This window comes from Sus scrofa, chromosome 1 (assembly GCF_054392235.1).
Source record: "Sus scrofa isolate SSC_HxYL_T2T_F1_AM1 chromosome 1, Sscrofa_HxYL_maternal_Yorkshire_Landrace_v2.0, whole genome shotgun sequence".
NCBI classification, from domain to species: Eukaryota; Metazoa; Chordata; class Mammalia; order Artiodactyla; family Suidae; genus Sus; species Sus scrofa.
Window position 1 is genome coordinate 115,301,574 of NC_139383.1, and position 21,621 is coordinate 115,323,194.

Below are 21,621 nucleotides of genomic sequence, written 5' to 3' on the forward strand. Positions count from 1 at the left end.
TCAGCTTGATAATTTAAATAATGTCAACTGTGCATGTTTATTTGTAAAACTTCCCATAGTGAAACACATTAGTTACCTATACATTTATTTCTATTTACAATCTGAATAATTATGCAATGTTTGTGAGTTATAGAAAAGTCACATAAATAATATGAATCTGATGTCCCATCCTTTACAAATACGAAGTTATTTTCAATGGGTTTTCAGACTGTCAAGTATAAATAGAATGAGGTCAGCAACACTTAGGATGAGGCACTCTTTAACAATTACCCAAAAGGCTGTTAGGTGTACAAAAGTGTAAAACAAAACCCTTAATAGTAATCTTACTCTTAATTTCAGATGTGATTAATCTGAGATGGTCTATATTAAGGAGTGTTATAAACTTTTATTTTATTTCTTGACCTTCTGCTTCCACCTGACCCAAGGCAACATAACCATGAAATACATAAGATACACAGACATCACCATAGACCAGTTAATATGCTTACATACAAAGGAACTAAACATTATGTAATGACACAGGGGGTTTCAGAAAGTGACGATTTTAACACAAAAACTGTGCATGATTTTTTTCAGAAACATGTATAAATACGTTGGTGTCTCAAAGGCTAATTAGTATCTTGACTATAGTCCTAGACAAATATGCCCTCAAATTATTTAATTAACTGAATCAAAATTAAGTCTTATGTTATCTTGTCAAACACTGAATTTTTAAAACACTGAAATTTAAAATTAATTTTAAAAACAGAAAAATTAAAAAATCAAATTCATCAATACTTTCTAGATTACAGTTTTAAGATTTAAAAAATAAAGAACAGATGCTTTGTTTTGCCAGCCTTTTATGAAAGATCTCTAAAACACATTTGGCCAATTCATTTTCAACATTAAATCATGTTCTCTGTATATTTACACTGTATCTTCTGGTAATTAAAATAATAAACACTTGATTGAAAGATACCAATTCCTATTGCTTCAGGAATTCTGAGCACTATGTTTTTCCCTGTCGGATTTCAACATACCTTTATTAGTACAGAAAATAGCTGAATCAAATTCTAAAAGTTTATCCAGAAGGGTTTAAAATTGGTGGTCCCATTAACTAACAATTTTAGGTGAGAACAGTTAAATCTTAATAAACTTATTTCTGATCATTTATAATTTGAGTAATTTATACAGCCCAGATATCCAAATGCTGTCTAACAAACACACGAGTTGTACTCATCTGAACATGGATCCGTTCCAAGTCCACTTAACAAAACTACTTGCTTTGTGTGTGTGCACAGGAACGCGCATGCACTCCTTAACTCCCCAGAATAGTTCTCCTCTAAAGAGTTCAGAAACTGGCTTTTGATCAATATGTGACCAGATACTTAAGTCTCTACTATAATCAGAAGGTGGCCAATTTTCAAATATATATAAAGGGAAAACACTTACTTTAGAATGACAAAAATTAAGCTTGGCAAAAGTAGTTATTACTTTTATTTACAACTGCATGTATCAAGATTACAATAGAAACACTAGTGATACCATCCGAACAAAAGCAATGATTTATTGGTAATGGCAATGAATGAAATATTGAAAAGTCTCTGGCGAGAATCAAGCAATTATCCAGGAGCTGTAGATCTGATTGCAATACGGTCTTCCAGTGTCTTTTGTACCTCAGTGGCTTTCTCCTTTTTTGCCAACTACCTAGAAAGAACAAAAATAACTTTATATGTACCTCTTAATGATTTAGAAATAGGAGTTAATTTTCAAAATAATACTACAAATTATAATTATTTTTAAAACCTGGTATTAATTTTTATCTTTGCTTTTTGGGGGGCATGCACTGTATCTTCACTGTTGAAGCAAACCGTGACCCTCCTTCCCCTCCTAGCCTCTGGAAATTAAAAATAAAACACATGCAGGCTATTTCTGATTTGCCAAACTGTTTTAACAAAAAATGACGCAATTTTTCAAAACAAGGTTGATAGTTTAGAGAAGTTAATAAAAAGATGATGCTATATGAGTGAAACATTTGGCATACTATTTTTAGGCAATTAGATATCAAATGTCGATCACAGAACACTGTAGAATTAAGAGTATCCTAAACGTATGTCTTCATGCCCAGGATGACAGGCTTATAGACTTTCCTCTAAATATGTAGACATGCAATGAAAACAGATTAAAAATGACTAATTTTGCCTAGTTTCTATTTTTAAAAAATCTTGATTGCTACAATGTACTATTAAAAACATAAAGAATAAATCTTATTTCAGTCAATGATTAGAAAATTCCTATATTGGACAATATTTAAAATGTCTTTGTTGCCATAAATGTGGCAGCATAAGAATGTAAAGTATAAAATGGTTTCTACCAATTGTTCTAGAAAATAAATCTGTGGGAAGGCTCTAAAACTATGTTCTAATCAAACAATTAATTTACTTAAACCTAAAGTTTATCATGAGATAATGTATTCTCATGGCAGAAATGACTCCAAGGAAATATACTTGCAAGCTACTGAACACTTATTTGTATACAACAAAATTTCGATGTACTTTGTAAATGCAGTTTTCCTATTTTAAACTGATTCCAGTCTAAATGAAGTGTCTGAATCAAGCAAAACTCACTAGTCTAAAATAGAACATGGCTAGGTCAATGTCATTCATGAGCAAAGATTATATAAACCCTTTCCACTGAATTACCAATCACATGATGCTAGAAATGCAATTTTCCCCGTCTCGAGGAAAAAGACTTTTATTAATTTAAAATAACTATTCTCTGATCCAAGGAAACCATGTGTTAAAAAGCTCGAAAAGCTGAAAAGATACGAAAAAGTCTCCTTAAAAGAGTATGTGCATGAAAGTAGGAAATTTCAGGTTTTAAGAGCCAGAGGGAGCCCTCCTAAGAAAGAAGGGGTGGTGGTGGCACTATTTGTATTGCAAATGAATTTAAGCAGATAAACAGTGAAAGCATTATTGATCATTATATCACTTGGAAACACACAAAACACAAGAGCTATTAGAGTAAGCAAAAGAAAACAAAAACAACTAATATTAAAAATTAAAACTTTAGCAGATGTGATACAGTAGAAGACATGAATCTGCATACTGTTTCACAGGTTGATAACTCTCAACTTGCCAATGTGTATTCTCTGTAAAAAAGAAGAAATTCAGCATTCCCATATGGAGTTTCTCACCCCAAAAGTAAAGTTCTTTTTATTCATTTTAAAGTCTTTATATTACACCTTAGACAGACAAAAATTTTGGTACATCAAAGTTAGGTGTCAAAAATATTTATTCGGTAAAGAGTCCATTAATCTTCTATGTTAATATTTTAACCCAGCCTAACATTCAGTCCATAAGTCTTTCAACTGGCCTTGAACTCACTTGGGTTGGCAAAGCAGGGGACATGCCTACAATTAATCAGGAAAAAGATTTTGGGGCTACAGTTTCAATAAGAAAAGAAAACAAATCTCTCAACTTCAGCCTAATCAATATGTTACACTAGTACTAATATAAAAGAACCTGATGAAGCTGATTTTCAAAATGCTTGTATAATTTCTAAAAAATAAAATTTAAACTTGAGATCAGATTAAAACATCATCTAACAACCAGATAAATCTAAAAACATTTACAACAATGTAAGGTTTTTTTGCAATATTATTTCTCAAAATGCAGTACAAAATTAAATATGAGACAGGAGAAAGTTAAAAAAAAAAAAAAAGTCAGGTGAGGAACCTGGTATGGCAATAAAATTACCATTGCCAATGGAGCACCTAGTTGCAAGAAGCAAAACAAAATAAAAGGCTAAATGAAAAACATGACTAGAATGAGATCTGAAGAAATGGTTGAGGAAATCTAGGTAATAAGAAGGCTGATCCAGATGATAGAAGCTGTAGAAATCTTGCCCCAACAATGGCGAGAACATGGGAAGGGTGAGAGCAGACAGGTGCAAGATGAGCAGAGAAGCAAGGAGGGGAGTGGAGTGAGATAAGGTCAATCTTTATATTACTTCATTTTAAAAAATCTTCTGTTTTTAGTTCATTTGAGTTGGATTAAAAAAGCTGAAAAATAAACAGACAAAATGTTACAAAAATAGCTGATATGGTAAATGGCCAGTTTAGAAAAGTCTATTTTTATTACAGTGATAGAAAATCTGCTCTGCTTTTCACATGCACCTCATTTTCTAAGAAGCAGAAGCCCCTTCATTTTTGCTCATTTTTGTACACTTATATTACTTTTGTATTAAAATAAAGCAAACCATGTAAAGAGCGTATTTTGACAAAGAAAACATCTACTTCCAATTAAAGTGGCAAGCTTTTCCTCATGCTGCAACACAAAGAATCCATTTACAACAACAGATAGCCTAAGAATATATTGTAATTAGGACACAATGCCTCTTATGAGTCAAAAACAGACAAGTGGAAGGTAAGTTCTAGTCTCCCAAATCTGAAAAGTATAACCTGATAAAGCTGTAAGAGCATGCAAAGTAGTCTAAGATTTCTATCCACATCCAAGATTCAACAGCATTACCTTAGCTTCTGTCATCTTAGTGACATAAGATGATCAATGACATTCTGAAAACTAAAATTATCTAGAAACAACTCATACAACATAAAAACGTAAACTAAAAATGCCACATAGGCTGATTTTTATTATTCATTAAAATCAATGTATACAGCTCTCTTCACTACACAGAGAGATATATTAACACTTTCTTTTCTGTACTGATAAAACATACGCCAAATGTATTTTGAAATTTCAAATTCTAATTATGTGCAACTGACTAAATAAGGGAAAGAAGTGCTACACTTGTCCTTGAATGAGTTCTGCATCTTCCCATTTCTACCCCCAAGGTTCCTATTTTCCATCCTACCTAGAGTGCCCACTGCTATCATTTCCTCTATCCATTTCTACTCCCATATAGTTCAAAGGCCCTTTTCCTCCAAAAAAGCTCTCATATTTTCCCGACCATTCTTGGGAAGAAAGTAATATCACCTACTGGGAAACTATGAGAATACTCTGTGGAGAAGAGCAGCTTGAACTAAGCTTTGATTCATTTTGATTAGACATTTCCAAATGTCTGGTGCATTATCCTTTAAGAATATAAACTCGCTACTGGCAGGGATTATGACTATACCTAGCATAGTACACAGGGATAACAGGTACCATTCCATGTAATTTATTATTTCCTTTGACAGAAACCAAGCTCACTAACAGTTTTTAATAAGAGACTATTTAAGGCCAATTTCAGTTAAACATAAGTTAGTTTTTTTATTTTATTGCTGTTTTCCTACACTGAAGTTGTTGACTTGGTACAATATGGAAAATACTAAAATATTAGCTTACTTTTGAGGAATAATCCTATGGGACAATGAACGACACGAGCAGAACATATTCAGAAACTACTGAAAGAAAATGTAATACTAATACACATTAAGAAAACCATTCAACCAATTAAAATTTATCAAACATAAGCAATGGACTAAGAAGTCCAGAACATCAATAAGGGAGTTCATTATAATATTAAATTATTTTCACAGCAGTTCTCCATGTGGTCTAGGCTGGACTTTTCTGAGACCCTTTCAGGGAGTCTTCAAGGTCAAAACTACTTTTTTATAATAATGTTAAATTGTTATTTGCCTCCTTAACTCTCACTGTCTCACAGATGTACAATAGCGTTTCCTAGAGGCTACATAACTTATGACAGCAAAACTAGTTGAAAGCAGAAGCAGATATGAGAATGAGAGCATCCTGTTAAGCTAGACAGTAAACAAATTTGTCAAAATATAAAACAATGCTCTTCTCACAAAACTGGTTTTTGTTTTGGAAGGTACGTACTTTAATTTTAAAAATATTTCTTGTTTTAACACACAACTTTTTTTGTTTTGTTTTGTGTGTGTTTTTTTTTTTTTTTTTTTTTTTTTTTTTTTTTTTTTTTGGCTGCACCTATGAAGTTCTGGGGCCAGGGATTGAATCCACACTATGGCAGTGACAATGCTGGACACTTAACCCACTGTACCACCTAGATACTCCACACAACACTTTTATTATTTGTACCGAGTAAGTATTTTTTAAACTTCTAATTTTAACTTGTTAAATGGTAAAGATTAGGTAAATGTTGGTCCTCAATAATTTTTAATAGTGTAAAGAAGTCCCAGGACCAAAAAGCTTTGAGAACTATTTTACAGTAATTTTCAGTAAGGTAAAAAAGTACCTAAACACAGAGCATTATAAAACAAACACAGGAGTTCCCGTCGTGGCGCAGTGGTTAACGAATCCGACTAGGAACCATGAGGTTGCGGGTTCGATCCCTGCCCTTGCTCAGTGGGTTAACGATCCGGCGTTGCCGTGAGCTGTGGTGTAGGTTGCAGACGCGGCTCGGATCCCGTGTTGCTGTGGCTCTGGCGTAGGCCGGTGGCTACAGCTCCGATTCAACCCCTAGTCTGGGAACCTCCATATGCCGTGGGAGCGGCCCAAGAAATAGCAACAACAACAACAACAAAAAAGACAAAAGACAAAAAAAAAAAAAAAATAAAAAAAAAATAAAACAAACACAAATACTCTCAAACAAGCAAGGAAAAACACCGTTGCTATCCTAAAGACAGTCCAAAAAAGGTAGTTTAGTAGTCAAAAAAGAGAAAGTAGGCTAGAAAGGATGTGAAGGGGGATATTAAGTGGAGATATCCTTAGATGAACAATTATTAATGCACATTAGAAAAACTATAACTGAATGGCAGGCTGGTAAGAAGATGGACACGCATAGGGGTTACCTAGAGGAAAAACAGAATTGAAGTAGCATAAGCTGAGGTGAGAAGCAGGAAACTAGAGAAGAATTAATGCTATGAGGAAATAATAGGATTTAAAGGAACAGATCTCAGGAAAGAATTGAGCTAAAAACAAACTAACCAAGGAATGGTTAAAGCCAAAACCAATGGCATTTAATTCAAACAAGCAAAGTAGCACAGCAGGCAGCCAACATGTCTTTGTTGCTCACACATTTTCCTGGTACAGCACAGTTCACATCTTAAGAAGGTAGATGTTTAAGGCTTCTTCTGACCAGTCATTATGCACATGTCAAATATATGACATGACAGATCTAAGTACATAACTGTTCCTACAGCTCCCAAAAGTTAACTACATTGAGATAGGAAAGACAGTAGTTGGAAAATGACCAGTTAAAATATCCACTGTTGAGGTTATCAATTTTGTAAAGGTAGCATATAATTTCATAAGCTCACTGTTACAAAATGTTATGAATTTTTCTGTAACTGAATTAAAATTAGATCTGCAATGCCATCAAAAAGAAAACGAGTTTTCAGGATGTTCCAGGGCTCCAATTCCCCAAATAGGGGTCTAGGTTGCTAAGCCGGGTGGGTGCCTCTTCCTCTAGGCACTAGCAGCCCTTGGGAAACTCCTCTTCTATTACCTCAAGTCCTAGACCGCCTGCCAGATGCGGCCTTCAGAAACATGGTGATGACACCTCCTCTGCTTGATGCACATTTAATCTGCATATAAGACTGGGTTCTGTATTGGTAAAGTTCTTGCTGGCAATTCTATAATCTGTGGTTGTATACTTTAAGAGTCATTCTAAGGAACTGTTACCAATTAGTAGTTCCAACAATGAAAAAAATATTCTCATTCCTAAAGGTCCCAGGTAACTTAGGACTATGTCCTCAAAAGACTAAAAAAAAAAAAATTTCACTGAATACATACATATATGCCTGTTCAACTCAACAGGTATTTGCTAAAACAGGTTCTTTTAGCACAAAGACATAGTTTGAAAGCATCTCAGTATAGTAAAACTAAGTCCATTCTTTTTGATTAAAATTATTTAAGTCATTTTAAGTATGCTTTCATCAGAAACAATGATAATCAAGATCCTAATATAAGCAAAGTTCTTAAAAATTCCATAATAATGATTTAATTTACTTCTATTTTTCCAATATTCTTAACTACTTTCTACAACCAATTCCTAACTATTACAACCAGTTATTTCTACCCTCTTACTTGGATGTCATTTATCAACAGACACTCTATCAGTAGGACTTATTAGAGATTTCTTTTATTAAGATATCTAAAACAGGATGAGAGAGCCTACTGCTATTTAACCTTATTAAATTTTTTGACATGATATGACTGTGATCTTTTAAAAATTATTTCTTCATAACTACTTTTATTTCTCCTAGGTATCATTTAAACAAACTTACTCGTTTGAAGTCATTCATATTTGTTGCCTGGACCGGAGTCCCAATAAAAGTAAAATATGAAATTCTTGTTGTTTCTTCTTCACCTTGATTGGACTGAACAAATATCTACATACACACCAAAAAAAAAAAAAGAATTTTTACATCACACTCCTTTTTTTTATATAAACATGCTTTAAGTTTAAATCAATTTCCAAAGGTTATTAGTAAAAATAACTTCCATTCTTTGTAAGGATTAATCCAAATTACATTTACACTAGTACTGCTAGAGCACCATTAATTCCACCATGTGCCTTGCTGTTCTTACCTTCTTCAGGGATGCTATGGCATCTTATATACATACGAGCTCTGATTCATTGTCATGGTGGTGTGGAAGGGTCAGAATTAAATTATCTACAGAGAATGTTCAAAGAGTATGAACCTCATGATTATAATGAACAGAGTGCTGCTGAAATTTCACTAAATTATAGGGTTTTTAATTGTGGGGGTTCTTTTTTGGCCATCCCATGGCATATGGAGTTCCCAGGCCAGGGATCAGATCCAAGCCACAGTTGCAACCCAAGCCGCAGCTGCAGCAACGCTAGATTCTTAACCTACTGTGCCAGGCTGGGACTGAACCTGCATCCCAGAGCTCCCAAGAAGCCGCTGATGCTGTTGCAACACAGCAGAAACTCCTAAATTACAGTTTTTCAATGAGGAAAATCTCTGCAGTTATATTCTTTCTGATACTCCTTCATCTAGTCTATTCCCAAGCATATTAAGAGAAAGAAAATTGTACTGGAAATCGGCTCCTAAAACTATAATGTGCCTTGCATTGTTTTAAAGCTTGCCTCTTTATATATTTTATTTAAAAATTCCCCTCAGCATATCAGGAGACAGAAGCTTTACTACAGATTCCTTTTAAATGTATTGGGTTTTTTAAATTTGCTCTATTTTTAAAATTTTTACTTTTTTGTTTTTTTTTTTCTTTTCCTTCCGCTCCATTTTTTAAAGGGCTCTCCATGGCAAGAGGGGTGGTTTGGCATGGCTCAGTGGGATGCACCCCAGGCCATGGGCCAAAGGGGCACTGCCTCTTGCTGTGGAGGGCGGCCAGGAGGGCAACCGTGCGTGGAGGTCAGCCTGACTCTCCAGCTGGACCCCTACTTGCTCCATTTTTAAAAACACAATACTCTAGATGTTGCCTACTTAAGAATATTGCCTCTCTTGATTTGGGCAACATACTTTTTTCATTCTCACATGGTACTCAGCAGTCAGTTTCTGTCTTTACAGGCAACCACAGATTCATCTCAAACTGAGCCTATCAACTAAAAACCCTAAGTCTAGGAGTTCTCTAGCAGTGCAGTAGGTTAAGGATTTGGCATTATCACTGCAGAGGCCTGGGTTGCTGCTAGGGCACAGGTTCGATCCCTAGCCCAGGAATTTCTACCTCTCTATTTATTCGCAATGCCTTTTGGTTCTAAGCACAGTAGTTTATATTTATTGCTTTTAAAATTCATTTACTTACTTTGATTAGACTTTCTGATCAAAACTGACATTTTAATTTCATCACCAAAAAGTAACAGGCATGCTTTCTGTGTCTGGATTTAAGTTACATAAAGACTGAGAGCCTATTACAAGATAACTATGTCCAGAGTTCCCGTTGTGGCTCAGTGGTTAACGAATTTGACTAGGAACCATGAGGTTGTGGGTTCGATCCCTGGCCTTGCTCAGTGGGTTAACGATCCGGCGTTGCCGTGAGCTGTGGTGTAGGTTGCAGACACGGCTCGGATCCCGTGTTGCTGTGGCTCTGGCGTAGGCCGGCGGCTATGGCTCTGATTCGACCCCTAGCCTAGGAACCTCCATATGCTGTGGGAGCAGCCCAAGAAATGGCAAAAAGACAAAAAAAAAAAAAAAGATAACTGTGTCCAATGATTCTCAAAGACAGAGGAGATTGTTTTAGGATCTCTTGGCTGAAAGGGCTTTTTCCTATAGACAAACGCCTTCCTCCCATCACTAAATAAAGCAACAGGTGTTATTAATTGAATATTAGAAATATGAGTAAAGTCAAGAAAGCATTTCATAACCAGTGTTCCAGTTTGATATAAACATTTTCTTTAACTTCATTTGGGTAGTATATTTCAAATACTGAAATACTTTATCTTACTACTAAGTATATTCTATGCAATTCCATTGAAAAAGTCCTAAAAATGAACATGTACTATATATAGCATTCTTCTAATTTACAAAAACCAGAATCCACTAATACAAAGAAATCATATTAGTTTGCCTGACTTGTTCTCAGGTGACTCTGTACTTGTTCCTACTTCTTTTTCTAAGCATTCCGCTATTCTATTCTTTTTTTTTTTTTTTTTTTGTCTTTTTTGTCTTTTGTTGTTGTTGTTGCTATTTCTTGGGCTGCTCCCGCGGCATATGGAGGTTCCCAGGCTAGGGGTTGAATCGGAGCTGTAGCCACAGGCCTACGCCAGAGCCAGAGCAACAGCAATGCGGGATCCGAGCCGCGTCTGCAACCTACACCACAGCTCACGGCAACGCCGGATCGTTAACCCACTGAGCAAGGGCAGGGACCAAACCCGCAACCTCATGGTTCCTAGTCGGATTCGTTAACCACTGCGCCACGACGGGAACTCCCGCTATTCTATTCTAACCCTCTGACCAGCACTCTGAAGGGATGGGCTGCAGTAGACAGGTGGTTTTAGAAGCATGTGCTGGGTTTTAATATGAAAATTCACAAAAGCAATTAATAACTGCCAAAACACAGTTGATTTCTTAATTTAAATGAAGATAAAATAAAATTATCTTTTTTAAAAAGTCATTTTTTACCAAGATCATGTCCACTACACTATTAAAAACTCTAAATTCTAGAAAAGTAAATTGGATTTTACAAACACGTTATCACTCGCCACCAGGCATGAAGAACGGACGGTATACTGAGTTTAAATATAAATGTTCTAGAATAAACTTTTAACAGAAGTTGCCAAATATATATAAGTAAATTGAAAATCCACAAATTTAAAAAATCAACCTGTCTTTCCTCTTTAGGGCACACAGGTAAGTCAAAAAGACAATTTAATTAGCTCACTAGACATTTTTACTTATTTCAAACCAAATGGACAATTAATTACTTCGAAGAATCACTTAGAATCCACTAGGATGCTGAAGACTGCATGAATGGTCATCCACAATCTGTTAAATATATCTGAATGAAATACTACTTACAGTTACACTGTTAACATTCTGAAACTTAACATAACGAAGTGGAACAATACCATCTTCTTTAATATCATCCTCTGTTAGTTCCAGAGCTTGAGTTGGTTCGCTTCTTTCTGCCTCTTCAAAATCCATAGATCGGGGTAGATTGATAAAAATTTTTACATATTTAGGACCCTGACCTATAAAACAGTAGAATAAAATTAAATGCTACAACCAAACATTCAATAATACTTTGCTATCTTTATCATTACAGACATATACATATATGCATATAACTACTTCTATCTTTAGAAACTGTAAGAAAGTCTGAGTATTTTCATGACCATACACTCCCTTCCCACCCCACCAATAGACATTTACTGGTATATTCTTGGCCTGCTAAAAACTATACATACTTACATACATGCATACACATACCTAGAGTTCTTGCCCTCAACTATAAAAGACATACTACAACAAATGAACAACTCCCAATGGGAGCAGAGAAGGTGGCAATGGAGTCTGACAATACACACAAGCTAACAAAAAGTTTCCTAAAAGAAATAACATTTGGGCTGAGTCTTACAGTTGCTGTCAATTGGTACAATTTTATTATTTAGGAGGAAAGCAGTATCAGTAACAACACTTAGCCAGAAGAAAATTAATTACACAAGTTACCAAATTTCATCTTGGGGATTACCATGCTCAGTGGTTAAGATCACAATTATGGAATGTCTTAGTTTCTTTAACTTTAGACCTGTGTTTTTAGACTGCTTAAGGAATCTTAAGACATTCACACTGCTTAAATACTACAGTATCTGCTTTTACAAATACTTTGTATTTTCAGAATAAGCAATTTTATTAGTGAAAAATCATTAATACATGAAAATTTAAAATAACAAATAAGGGAATGCTATCTGATAAAGTATTGTTTCTCACAATCAACCAAAACAAAACAAAACCCTAGCCCCCAATCCACACCTCATGCCACCTCTCGCATCCACACTCACTAGCAAAGAAAGTTCAAAAAGAAACAGAAAAAAGGGGTGAATAAGGACAATTCTTTTTTGTTTTTGTTTTTTAGGGCTGCACCAGTGGCATATGGAAGTTCCCAGACTAGGGATCAAATCAGAGCTACAGCTGCCAGCCTATATCACAGACATAGCAATGCAGGATCCCAGCCACATCTGCAACCTACACCTAGCCCACAATAGAGGCCAGGGATCAAACCTGCATCTTCAAGGACACTAGTCGGATTGATTTCCACTGTGCCACAACAGAACTTCCAGGACAATTTTTTATTTAACAAAAAGAGAAATGCCAAGTCTATACCATCATGTTTACAGCATATATATAAAGAAGATGAAACCAGAATTAGAGCACAAATAGGAAGATCTAGAGCCTTACTACTCTATAATAGAAGGAATACAAAATAAATCTCTCCCAGTTCTGATCCTGAGAAATGGATGCCTCAAATTTAGAACTTTTTAATTTTATTTTATTTTATTGGTCTTTTTTTTTTTTTTTTTTTTTTTGTCTTTTCTAGGGCTACATCTGCGGCAAATGGAGGTTCCCAGGCTAGGGGTCTAATTGGAGCTACAGGCGCCGGCCTACACCAGAGCCACAGCAACACGGGATCCGAGCCGCGTCTGTGACCTACACCACAGCTCATGGCAACACTGGATCCTTAACCCACTGAGCGAGGCCAGGGACCAAACCTGCAACCTCATGGTTCCTAGTCGGATTCGTTAAGCACTGAGCCACAATGGGAACTCCTCAAATTTAGAACTTTAGTTGGAAGAAACAGATCCCTTCGTGTTCAGATTAAGGAAGAACTTTAAGTCTTACCTTTAGAAAAAGGTAAAAGGTTTTTTTTTTTTCTTTTCTTTTTATGGTTGCACCTGCAGCATGTGGAGCTATATATAATAGCTACAGGCTTATGCCACAGCCACCCCAACAATGGATCCGAGTCACATTTGTGACCTACACTGCCTGTGGCAATGCCAGATCCTTAACCCACTGAATGAGGCCAGGGATTAAACCTGCATCCTCACAGAGACAACATCAAGTCCTTAACCCACTGAGACACAACAGGCACTCCAAAAGTTTATTTTTTACTACTTTCGGTCCAATAATCTCACATTATTTGCCCATTGTTTTGTTTTAAGAACAATTTCACTCTTTCTTAAGAATTATCTACATGTATTTAATAAAAAGTTCTAACCTAGATGTCCATCAACAGATGAATGGATAAAGAAAATATGGTAAACATATATACAAAGGAATACTACTCAACCATAGAAAAAAAAATGAAATGTTGCCATTTGCAACATGGATGGACTTGGAGGGTTATTATGCTAAATGAAATAAAGTCAGAGAAAGATTAATATTGTATAGCATCACATATGTAGAATCTAAAAAAAAAAAAAAAAAAGGTAAAAATAACCACAACAACAAAAACAGACTCACAGATAAAGAGAACAAACTATTGATACCAGTGAGAAGAGGGGAGGAGGGAGAACAGGCAAGATAGGGGTTAGGGGGTTAAGAGGTACAAACTATGATGTATAAAATAAATAAGCTACAAGGATATATTACACAGCATAGGGAATATAATGGAATATAACCCTTAAAAATTAACAATCACTATGTTGCAGACTAAAACTTAAATAATACTGTACATAAATTACACCTCAATTATTTTTTAAAAAGGAAAAAATAAAGTTTTAAATATGTGCTGGAAGGTCTACAAAGCAAAAAGTTAAAGAAAAGTTGCCCATTACTCACCATTATCTGGCCCTTGAAATTTCATTGAGTAAAGCTTAACAGGCTGATTGAATGCCACAGTAATAAGTAGCTGTGAAGAAATAATAGTTTCATTTTTAAAGGGCTGTTAAACATTTTAAATATCATAATAACTAAGAACTAAAAAACTAAGAAGCAGAAAAATTTATCTAACAAAACCAATGTAATATAGAAATCAGTAAGTTGAAAGCAACTTGATTAGACTGACATTTGAGAACTACAATCATCTATTATTCATACAAAGGGATAAGAGCAACAAACAGAATAAATTAATTAAAATTATATGTAAGAACTTAAGGTCTTATGACCTATAAACTAGCAAGCAATCTGCTTGCCAAAAAATCAAACAAAATCCCCAAATTAAAATAAAATTTAAACTACATATTTAAAAAAAAAAGAAAAAAGGAGTTCTCTTAGTGGCTCAGTGGTTAATGAACCCGAGTAGGATCCATGAGAATGTGGGTTCGATCCCTGGCCTCACTAAGTGGGTTAAGGATCAGGCATTGCCGTGAGCTGTGGTGTAGGTCGTAGACATGGCTCGGATCCTGCATTGCTATGGCTGTGGTATAGGCTAGCGGCTACGGCTCTGATTCAACTCCTAGCCTGGGAACCTCCACATGCTGCAGGTGGGGCCCTAAAAAGACAAAAAAAAAAAAAAAAAAAAAAAAGAATACGACAGTTTCTTTCCTGAAGCCATTAAAGAAGCATTTAACTCTTTTAAGAAAGAGAAGCATGATAAGATTTATATTTTAGAAAAACAACTTCTGTGAACATGTATAAGATGAACTGAAATGAGGACAAAGCAGGAGCACTAAAACAGAAAATAAACTGAGAAGAATAACAATCAGGCTAAGGACAAAGATGGCCTCTCAAAGCAGTACTATACCATAGTACTTCGTCTGTGACAAAAATGCACAATGGGAAGCATAGGGAGGTATAATACAGGGTTCTGCCTGGGAGCAAGGACTAGATATGCAGGGAGTGATCATCTAACTTGTCTATTTCTCAGGGATAAACTCATTTCGGTGGGTAGAAAGTATTAAGGCAAGTCAAGAATGAACAAAAGGACTTAAGAATAGTGAAGGCTCAACTCAACCTTGGGGTCAATCCAAGAGTTCTGTGATTTTCCACAGTATAGCTGGCACAGAAGAACAAAGAAAGGAAGTGGGTCTGCAGGGTCAAAGGATAGGGGTAAAGTTATAAACAAGACTTAAATGATCATCTGGAAAGGAGAGACATAAAACCATAAAATGGAAACATGAATAATTCCTATAAGCCTTAAGCATTCAATTACCTGTTCATCACAATCAGATTCCAGGAAGGTCATGTCTTTTCGTAAACAGTTGTCAAATCCATGCTCGTCACTTTCATTAAGACATTCACAGCCAGCTTTGTTAATAAAAGGCATTAAATCCATCTGAAATAATTAAAGCAAGACTTTAGGGAAAGCATTTTGATTTGGTTTAAAACAATTAGAAATGTAAAGATGTGATTCTTTTTTTAACCAAAGTATAGCTGATGTACAATATATGTTCCAGGTGTACAACATACTGATTCACAATTTTTACAGGTTATATTCTATTTATAGTTACTATAAAATACTGTTCTATTCTGTGTCATATAATATATTCTTGTATGTGATTCTCTCTTTTATTTTTTTTTTTTTTTGGCTTTTTAGGGCCGCACCTACAGCATATAGAGGTTCCCAGGCTAGGGGTCTAATCAGAGCTGTAGCTGAAAGCCTACACTACAGCCACAGCAACGCGGGTTCCAAGATGCGTTGCGACCTACACCACAGCTCATGGCAACACCGGATCCTTACCCCATAGAGCAAGGCCAGGGATTGAACCTACATCCTCATGGATGCTAGTCAGATTCGTTAACCTCTGAGCCATGTTGGGAACTCCCATGATTCTCTCTTGATTAAGCAAACAGTTACTAAAACTTTTATAATAATCCTTCCAGGAATTTCCGTCATGGCTCAGTGGTTAACGAATCCGACTAGGAACCATGAGGTTGCAGGTTTGATTCTTGGCCTCGCTCAGTGGGTTAAGGACCCAGCATTGCCGTGAGCTGTGGTGTAGGTCGCAGACGTGGCTCAGATCCCACTTGCTGTGGCTCTGGAGTAGGCTGGCAGCTACAGCTCCAACTGGACCCCTAGGCTGGGAACCTCCATATGGCGCAGGTGCGGCCCTAGAAAAGACAAAAAGACAAAAAAATAATAATAATAACAAAAATAGCCCTTCCATTTGAATTTCTGACTGATATCTATCACTCATAATTAAAGCCAAATTCCAGCTACCCACATTCCAGGGTACCCACATTCCAGCTACAATAATAATCAACTCATAGCCACTTGTTTCATCTCTACCCTACAACCAGTTCCAATCTGTCCCCTGACTACTTTCAAGCAAATTTTAGACTTTTTTTTTTTTTTTTTTGTCTTTTTTTCTGTGCCATTTCTTGGGCCGCCCCCACGGCATATGGAGATTCCCAGGCTAGGGGTCTAATCGGAGCTGTAGCTGCCGGCCTACTCCAGAGCCACAGCAACGCGGGATCCGAGCCACGTCTGCGACCTACACAGCTCATGGCAACGCTGCATACTCAACCCACTGAGCAAGGCCAGGGATCGAACCCGCAACCTCATGGTTCCTAGTCAAATTTGTTAACCACTGAGCCACGATGGGAACTCTTCGACATTTTTTTAATCTCATTCATGAACATTTCAGTGTGCTCATGGAGCATATCTAAGAGGTAAGGACTCTTACCAAGAATATCCTCAATTCTCACAATGAAAACAATGAATTCCTTAATATCACCAAGATCAGTTTTCAAATTTCTTCAACTTTCTCATAAATAAATGCTGAAATTAGTTAGAATAAGAATCCATGGAGTTCCCGTCGTGGCGCAGTGGTTAACGAATCCGACTAGGAACCATGAGGTTGCGGGTTCGGTCCCTGGCCTTGCTCAGTGGCTTAACGATCCGGCGTTGCCGTGAGCTGTGGTGTAGGTTGCAGACGCGGCTCGGATCCCGTGTTGCTGTGGCTCTGGCGTAGGCCGGTGGCTACAGCTCCGATTCAACCCCTAGCCTGGGAACCTCCATATGCCGCAGGGGCGGCCCAAGAAATAGCAAAAAAGACAAAAAAAAAAAAAAAAAAAAAAAAAAGAACCCATGATAAGTACAAACACTGTATTTGGTTAATGTCTCTTAAATTTCTTTTAATCTAATCACTTAGCCAATAGAACTCTTATACTCTGGATTTTGTTCAGTGCTTCCTTGTGGTGTCATTTAACATTTTCCTAGTCCTGTAAATGTGCTGGCTAATAACTTTCAACACAACACCAAAGAACTGCAGTGACACTGGTCACCTGTCTTGTTTCTGATCTTAGTGGAATGTCTCTAGTGCTTCCCCATTAAAATCCTATAGAATGTTTAAGGAATAAGTGGGTATTGAATTCTGTCAAAAGCCTTTTCTGCATATTAGGAGACTATGATTTTTCTCCTCTAGATCGCTGGATTTTGTTTACTGATATTTTATCTAAGATCTGTAGGATCTTCCTACAATGTTGGTGGGAATATAAATTGGTGAAACCACTATGGCAAACAGTATTAAGGTTTCTCAGAAAACTAAAAATAGAACTACCATATGATCCAGTCATCCCATTCCTGAGCACATATCCAGGGAAAACCCTAATTCAAAAAGATACATACGGGAGCTTGGGCTTATCAGACACAACTTAGAATAGATTTACAAGGAGATCCTGCTGAATAGCATTGAGAACTATGTCTAGATACTCATGTTGCAACAGAACAAAGGGTGGGGGAAAAAATGTAATTGTAATGTATACATGTAAGGATAACCTGACCCCCTTGCTGTACAGTGGGAAAATAAAAAAAAAAATAAATTAAAAAAAAAAAAAGATACATGTACCCCAATATTCACTGCAACACTATATACAACAGCCAAGACATGGAAGCAATCTAAATGTCCATCAACAGAGGAATGGATTAAGAAGATGTGATACATATATATAATGGAATATTACTTAGCCATAAAAATGAATAAAATAATGCCATTTGCAGCAACATGATGGATCTAGGGATTATCACACTACGTGAAGAAAAACCAGAAAAAGACAAACATCATATGATATCACCTACATGTAGGATCTTTTAAAAAAATGCCACAAATGAACTTATAAATAAACCTGTTTACCAAAAGGGAATGGTGAAGGGGAGGTAGGGATTGGGAACTTGGAATGACATACACACTATGGTATGTAGAATGGATGGTCAAAAGGAACCTACTATATAGCACAGGGAAATCTACTCAATATTCTGTGATAACCTATATGGGAATGACTATGTGTATATGTATGGATAAATCACTTTGCTGTATAGCAGAAATTAATAAAATATTGTAAATCAACTATGCTTCAATTTTTTTTTTTTTTTAAAGGAGTTCACCGGTGGCCTAGTGGTCAAGGTCATAGCACTGTTACTGCTGTTGCTTGGGTTCAACCCCTGGTCCAGGGAACTCTGCATGCTGCAGGCAGAGCCACAAATAAAATAAAATAAAAATGATTTATAAACTTGCAATCAACTGGAATAAAACAAAGGTAATAAAAACTCAACACCTTTAAATTAAAGAAAGAAAGAAAGACAGACAGATTTGTAAGGGCTCTCCCTGATTGTCTAGTGGTTAGGATTTGGCACTGTGGTCCAGGTTCAATCCCCGATCCAGGAACCGAGATCCCATAGCAAGCAACCAAATGCCACAGCAAAAAAAAAGTAAGATTTGTACACCAATATTCCTAACATGAACTGGTCCGTAGCTTTCTTTTTTGGTGGAAATTTTGTCAGATTCTGGGATCAATGTCATACTTAATTCAAAAAGAAATCTGGTCTTTTTACATGGTCTTAAGTAGCTGTAGTAACACTAGACTACCTGATCCTTAGAGATCTGGTAGACAATTTCCCTGCGAAGTCATCTTGGTATTTATGGAAGATAAATACTACTTTCTCTATTTCCTCAATGGGGATGTGCCTATTTAGGAATTCTGCTTCTAGTGGAGTCAATTTTAGGAAACTTTTTCTAGAAAAGTATCCATTTCATCTACTAAACAAGAACTGTTTTTAAAGTTTACCAAGTATAAATTTGCAAGTATCATGCAGATTATCAGTTACATGTTTACCCTCTATCCAAGTCTTATTACTAATATCAATACACACGCTAATGCACTGGTATATAGTTCTGAAAGGCTAAAGAAAACTTTTTTACATGTCAAAACTATCGTAATGGTAATAATCCATTAGAAGAGACCCTAAATTATTCATGGAGTAGCCTAAATGCTTTCTAAGCCAAAATATTCTTTTCTATTATATTAAATGTTACATTGCATTAGATAAAATATATATGTTAAATATATTATTCAGGGCAACATACTGTAGCCAATTCAAAAAGGGAGGTAGAAGAAAAGGAACACTACAGAGCAAAGTTCTACAACTTTAGAATTATTCCCAACTCCCTGAACATTTGCCTTGAAACATGAGAAAATCTTTCAAACATTTGTCTTCCATCCTACCAAGATGCCATTTAAATACTAAATGTAGGACTAAGACCCCAGGCATGAAGAAACATTGCAGTCAAACTTCCAATACCTTCATGATGAAAATAAACTAAATAGGTATATATTTTTAAATTTTGTTTGTTTATCGTGGAGCACACAAAACAAGTATCATATTAGAATAGCTGCATTAAAACGCTCTGTTATATAACACTATCTGGGACAAACCGGCATAATACTGGATATTTGACATAACTGTAAACTGACATATCAAAAATATGCAATTGGAAATAAATATCACTACTTACATAATCACTTTGCCAAAAATGAGGAAAGAATCATAAGAAAATAATCAGACAAATCTAGATTATAGGTAGTGTATAACATAGATGGACTAGACCTGCCCCGTACAATGAAATAACCATTAGCCACAAGTGTCAATTTAAAATTAAATTAATAAAGAGTTCCCGTCGTGGCACAGTGGTTAACAAATCTGACTAGGAACCATGAGGTTGCAGGTTCGACCCCTGCCCTTGCTCAGTGGGTTAAGGATCCAGCGTTGCCGTGAGCTGTGGTGTAGGTTGCAGATATGGCTTGGATCTGGCGTTGCTGTGGCTATGGTGTAGGCCGGCGGCTACAGCTCCAATTTGACCCCTAGCCTGGGAACCTCCATATGCCGTGGGAGCGGCCCAAGAAATAGCAAAAAGACAACAACAAAAAAATTAAATTAAATTAATAAAAAACAGATAATTAAAAGTTCAGGTCCTCAGTTGCCCTAGTCACATAAAAATGCCGCATGTGCCTAGAGGCTACTATGCTAGACTGGTGCTGGTTTAACTTTTAAAAAGGCAGAATTTTCTAGACTACAGAACCCTAGATAGATTGACAACTGAAATGCAATGTATGACCCCTCATTTGAATCCAAGATGGGGGAAAAAACAACTATAAATATATTTTGGAGCTAATTAAGGAAATTTGAATATAATCTGTAGATTAGAGATAAATATTGTATCAATGTTAAATTGCTTATAAGTGATAATGCTATCATGGTTTTATAAGAGAATGTTCTTGGTTTTAGAAGCTACATGCAGAAATATTTACAGATGAGCCACAATGATGTCTATAACTTACTTTTTAAATGATGCTACAAAAAATAAAAGTAGATAAATACATATCAAGAGATAACAAAAACAGCAAATTATTCACATCTGAAGAATACAGGTGAATAATATGCATGTTTACAGTAAGACTGTCATCTGGCCTTTTTGTTTTTTAGATTTTGCCTTTTTTTGGGGGGGGGGAATCCAATATAAGACACACAGAAAGTTAGGAAAAAACTTTCCATGTTTCAAGTAGTTGGTTAAAGAAAGATCTGTTCTACCTACTAAATAAATGAGGTCATTTAATGTTTGATTTTATTTGATAAATGATGACAAACTTGTAGATCAAAACCTACAGTTCAGGAGTTCCCGTCGTGGCGCAGTGGTTAACGAATCTGACTAGGAACCATGAGGTTGCAGGTTCGGTCCCTGCCCTTGCTCAGTGGGTTAACGATCCAGCGTTGCCGTGAGCTGTGGTGTAGGTTGCAGACGCGGCTCGGATCCCGCATTGCTGTTGCTGTGGCTCTGGCGTAGGCCTGTGGCTACAGCTCCGATTCAACCCCTAGCCTGGGAACCTCCATATGCCGCAGGAGCGGCCCAAGAAATAGCAACAACAACAACAAAAAGACAAAAAAGACCAAAAAAAAAAAAAAAAAAACCCTACAGTTCAGAGATTGGAAATACTGAAATACACTACCAAGCCTCACGATTTACAACACATGCAAGTGCCAGTTCAATTCCAGAGTGTCTAGTATGCAAATTCCAGACAGGAAG

General features: G+C 36.2%; 1 protein-coding gene across 7 annotated transcripts in view; it reads right to left on the reverse strand.

Moving 5' to 3' along the window:
- Positions 1–365: 365 nt before the first annotated feature.
- The window catches only part of TXNL1 (thioredoxin like 1), a 39,348-nt gene continuing 18,092 nt past the window's right edge, over positions 366–21,621 (reverse strand). The window contains exons 4-9 of one of the 7 annotated variants that reach the window (XR_002337500.2): positions 15,474–15,596; positions 14,162–14,231; positions 11,402–11,574; positions 8,189–8,293; positions 3,088–4,042; positions 366–1,686 (exon numbers count right to left, since the gene is read on the reverse strand). Coding sequence is in view for 2 of the 7 variants with exons in the window: in XM_013985373.3 (XP_013840827.1) it covers positions 3,092–3,130; positions 8,189–8,293; positions 11,402–11,574; positions 14,162–14,231; positions 15,474–15,596 (510 nt within the window). In the remaining 5 variants the exon portion in view is untranslated. Of the gene's footprint in view, positions 1,687–3,087; positions 4,043–8,188; positions 8,294–9,126; positions 9,852–10,035; positions 10,580–10,801; positions 11,575–14,161; positions 14,232–15,473; positions 15,597–18,620; positions 20,407–21,009; positions 21,423–21,621 lie in introns of those variants that run through there. The other 6 variants (XM_013985373.3, NM_001244276.1, XR_014818889.1 and 3 more) reach the window with 6 other exon arrangements.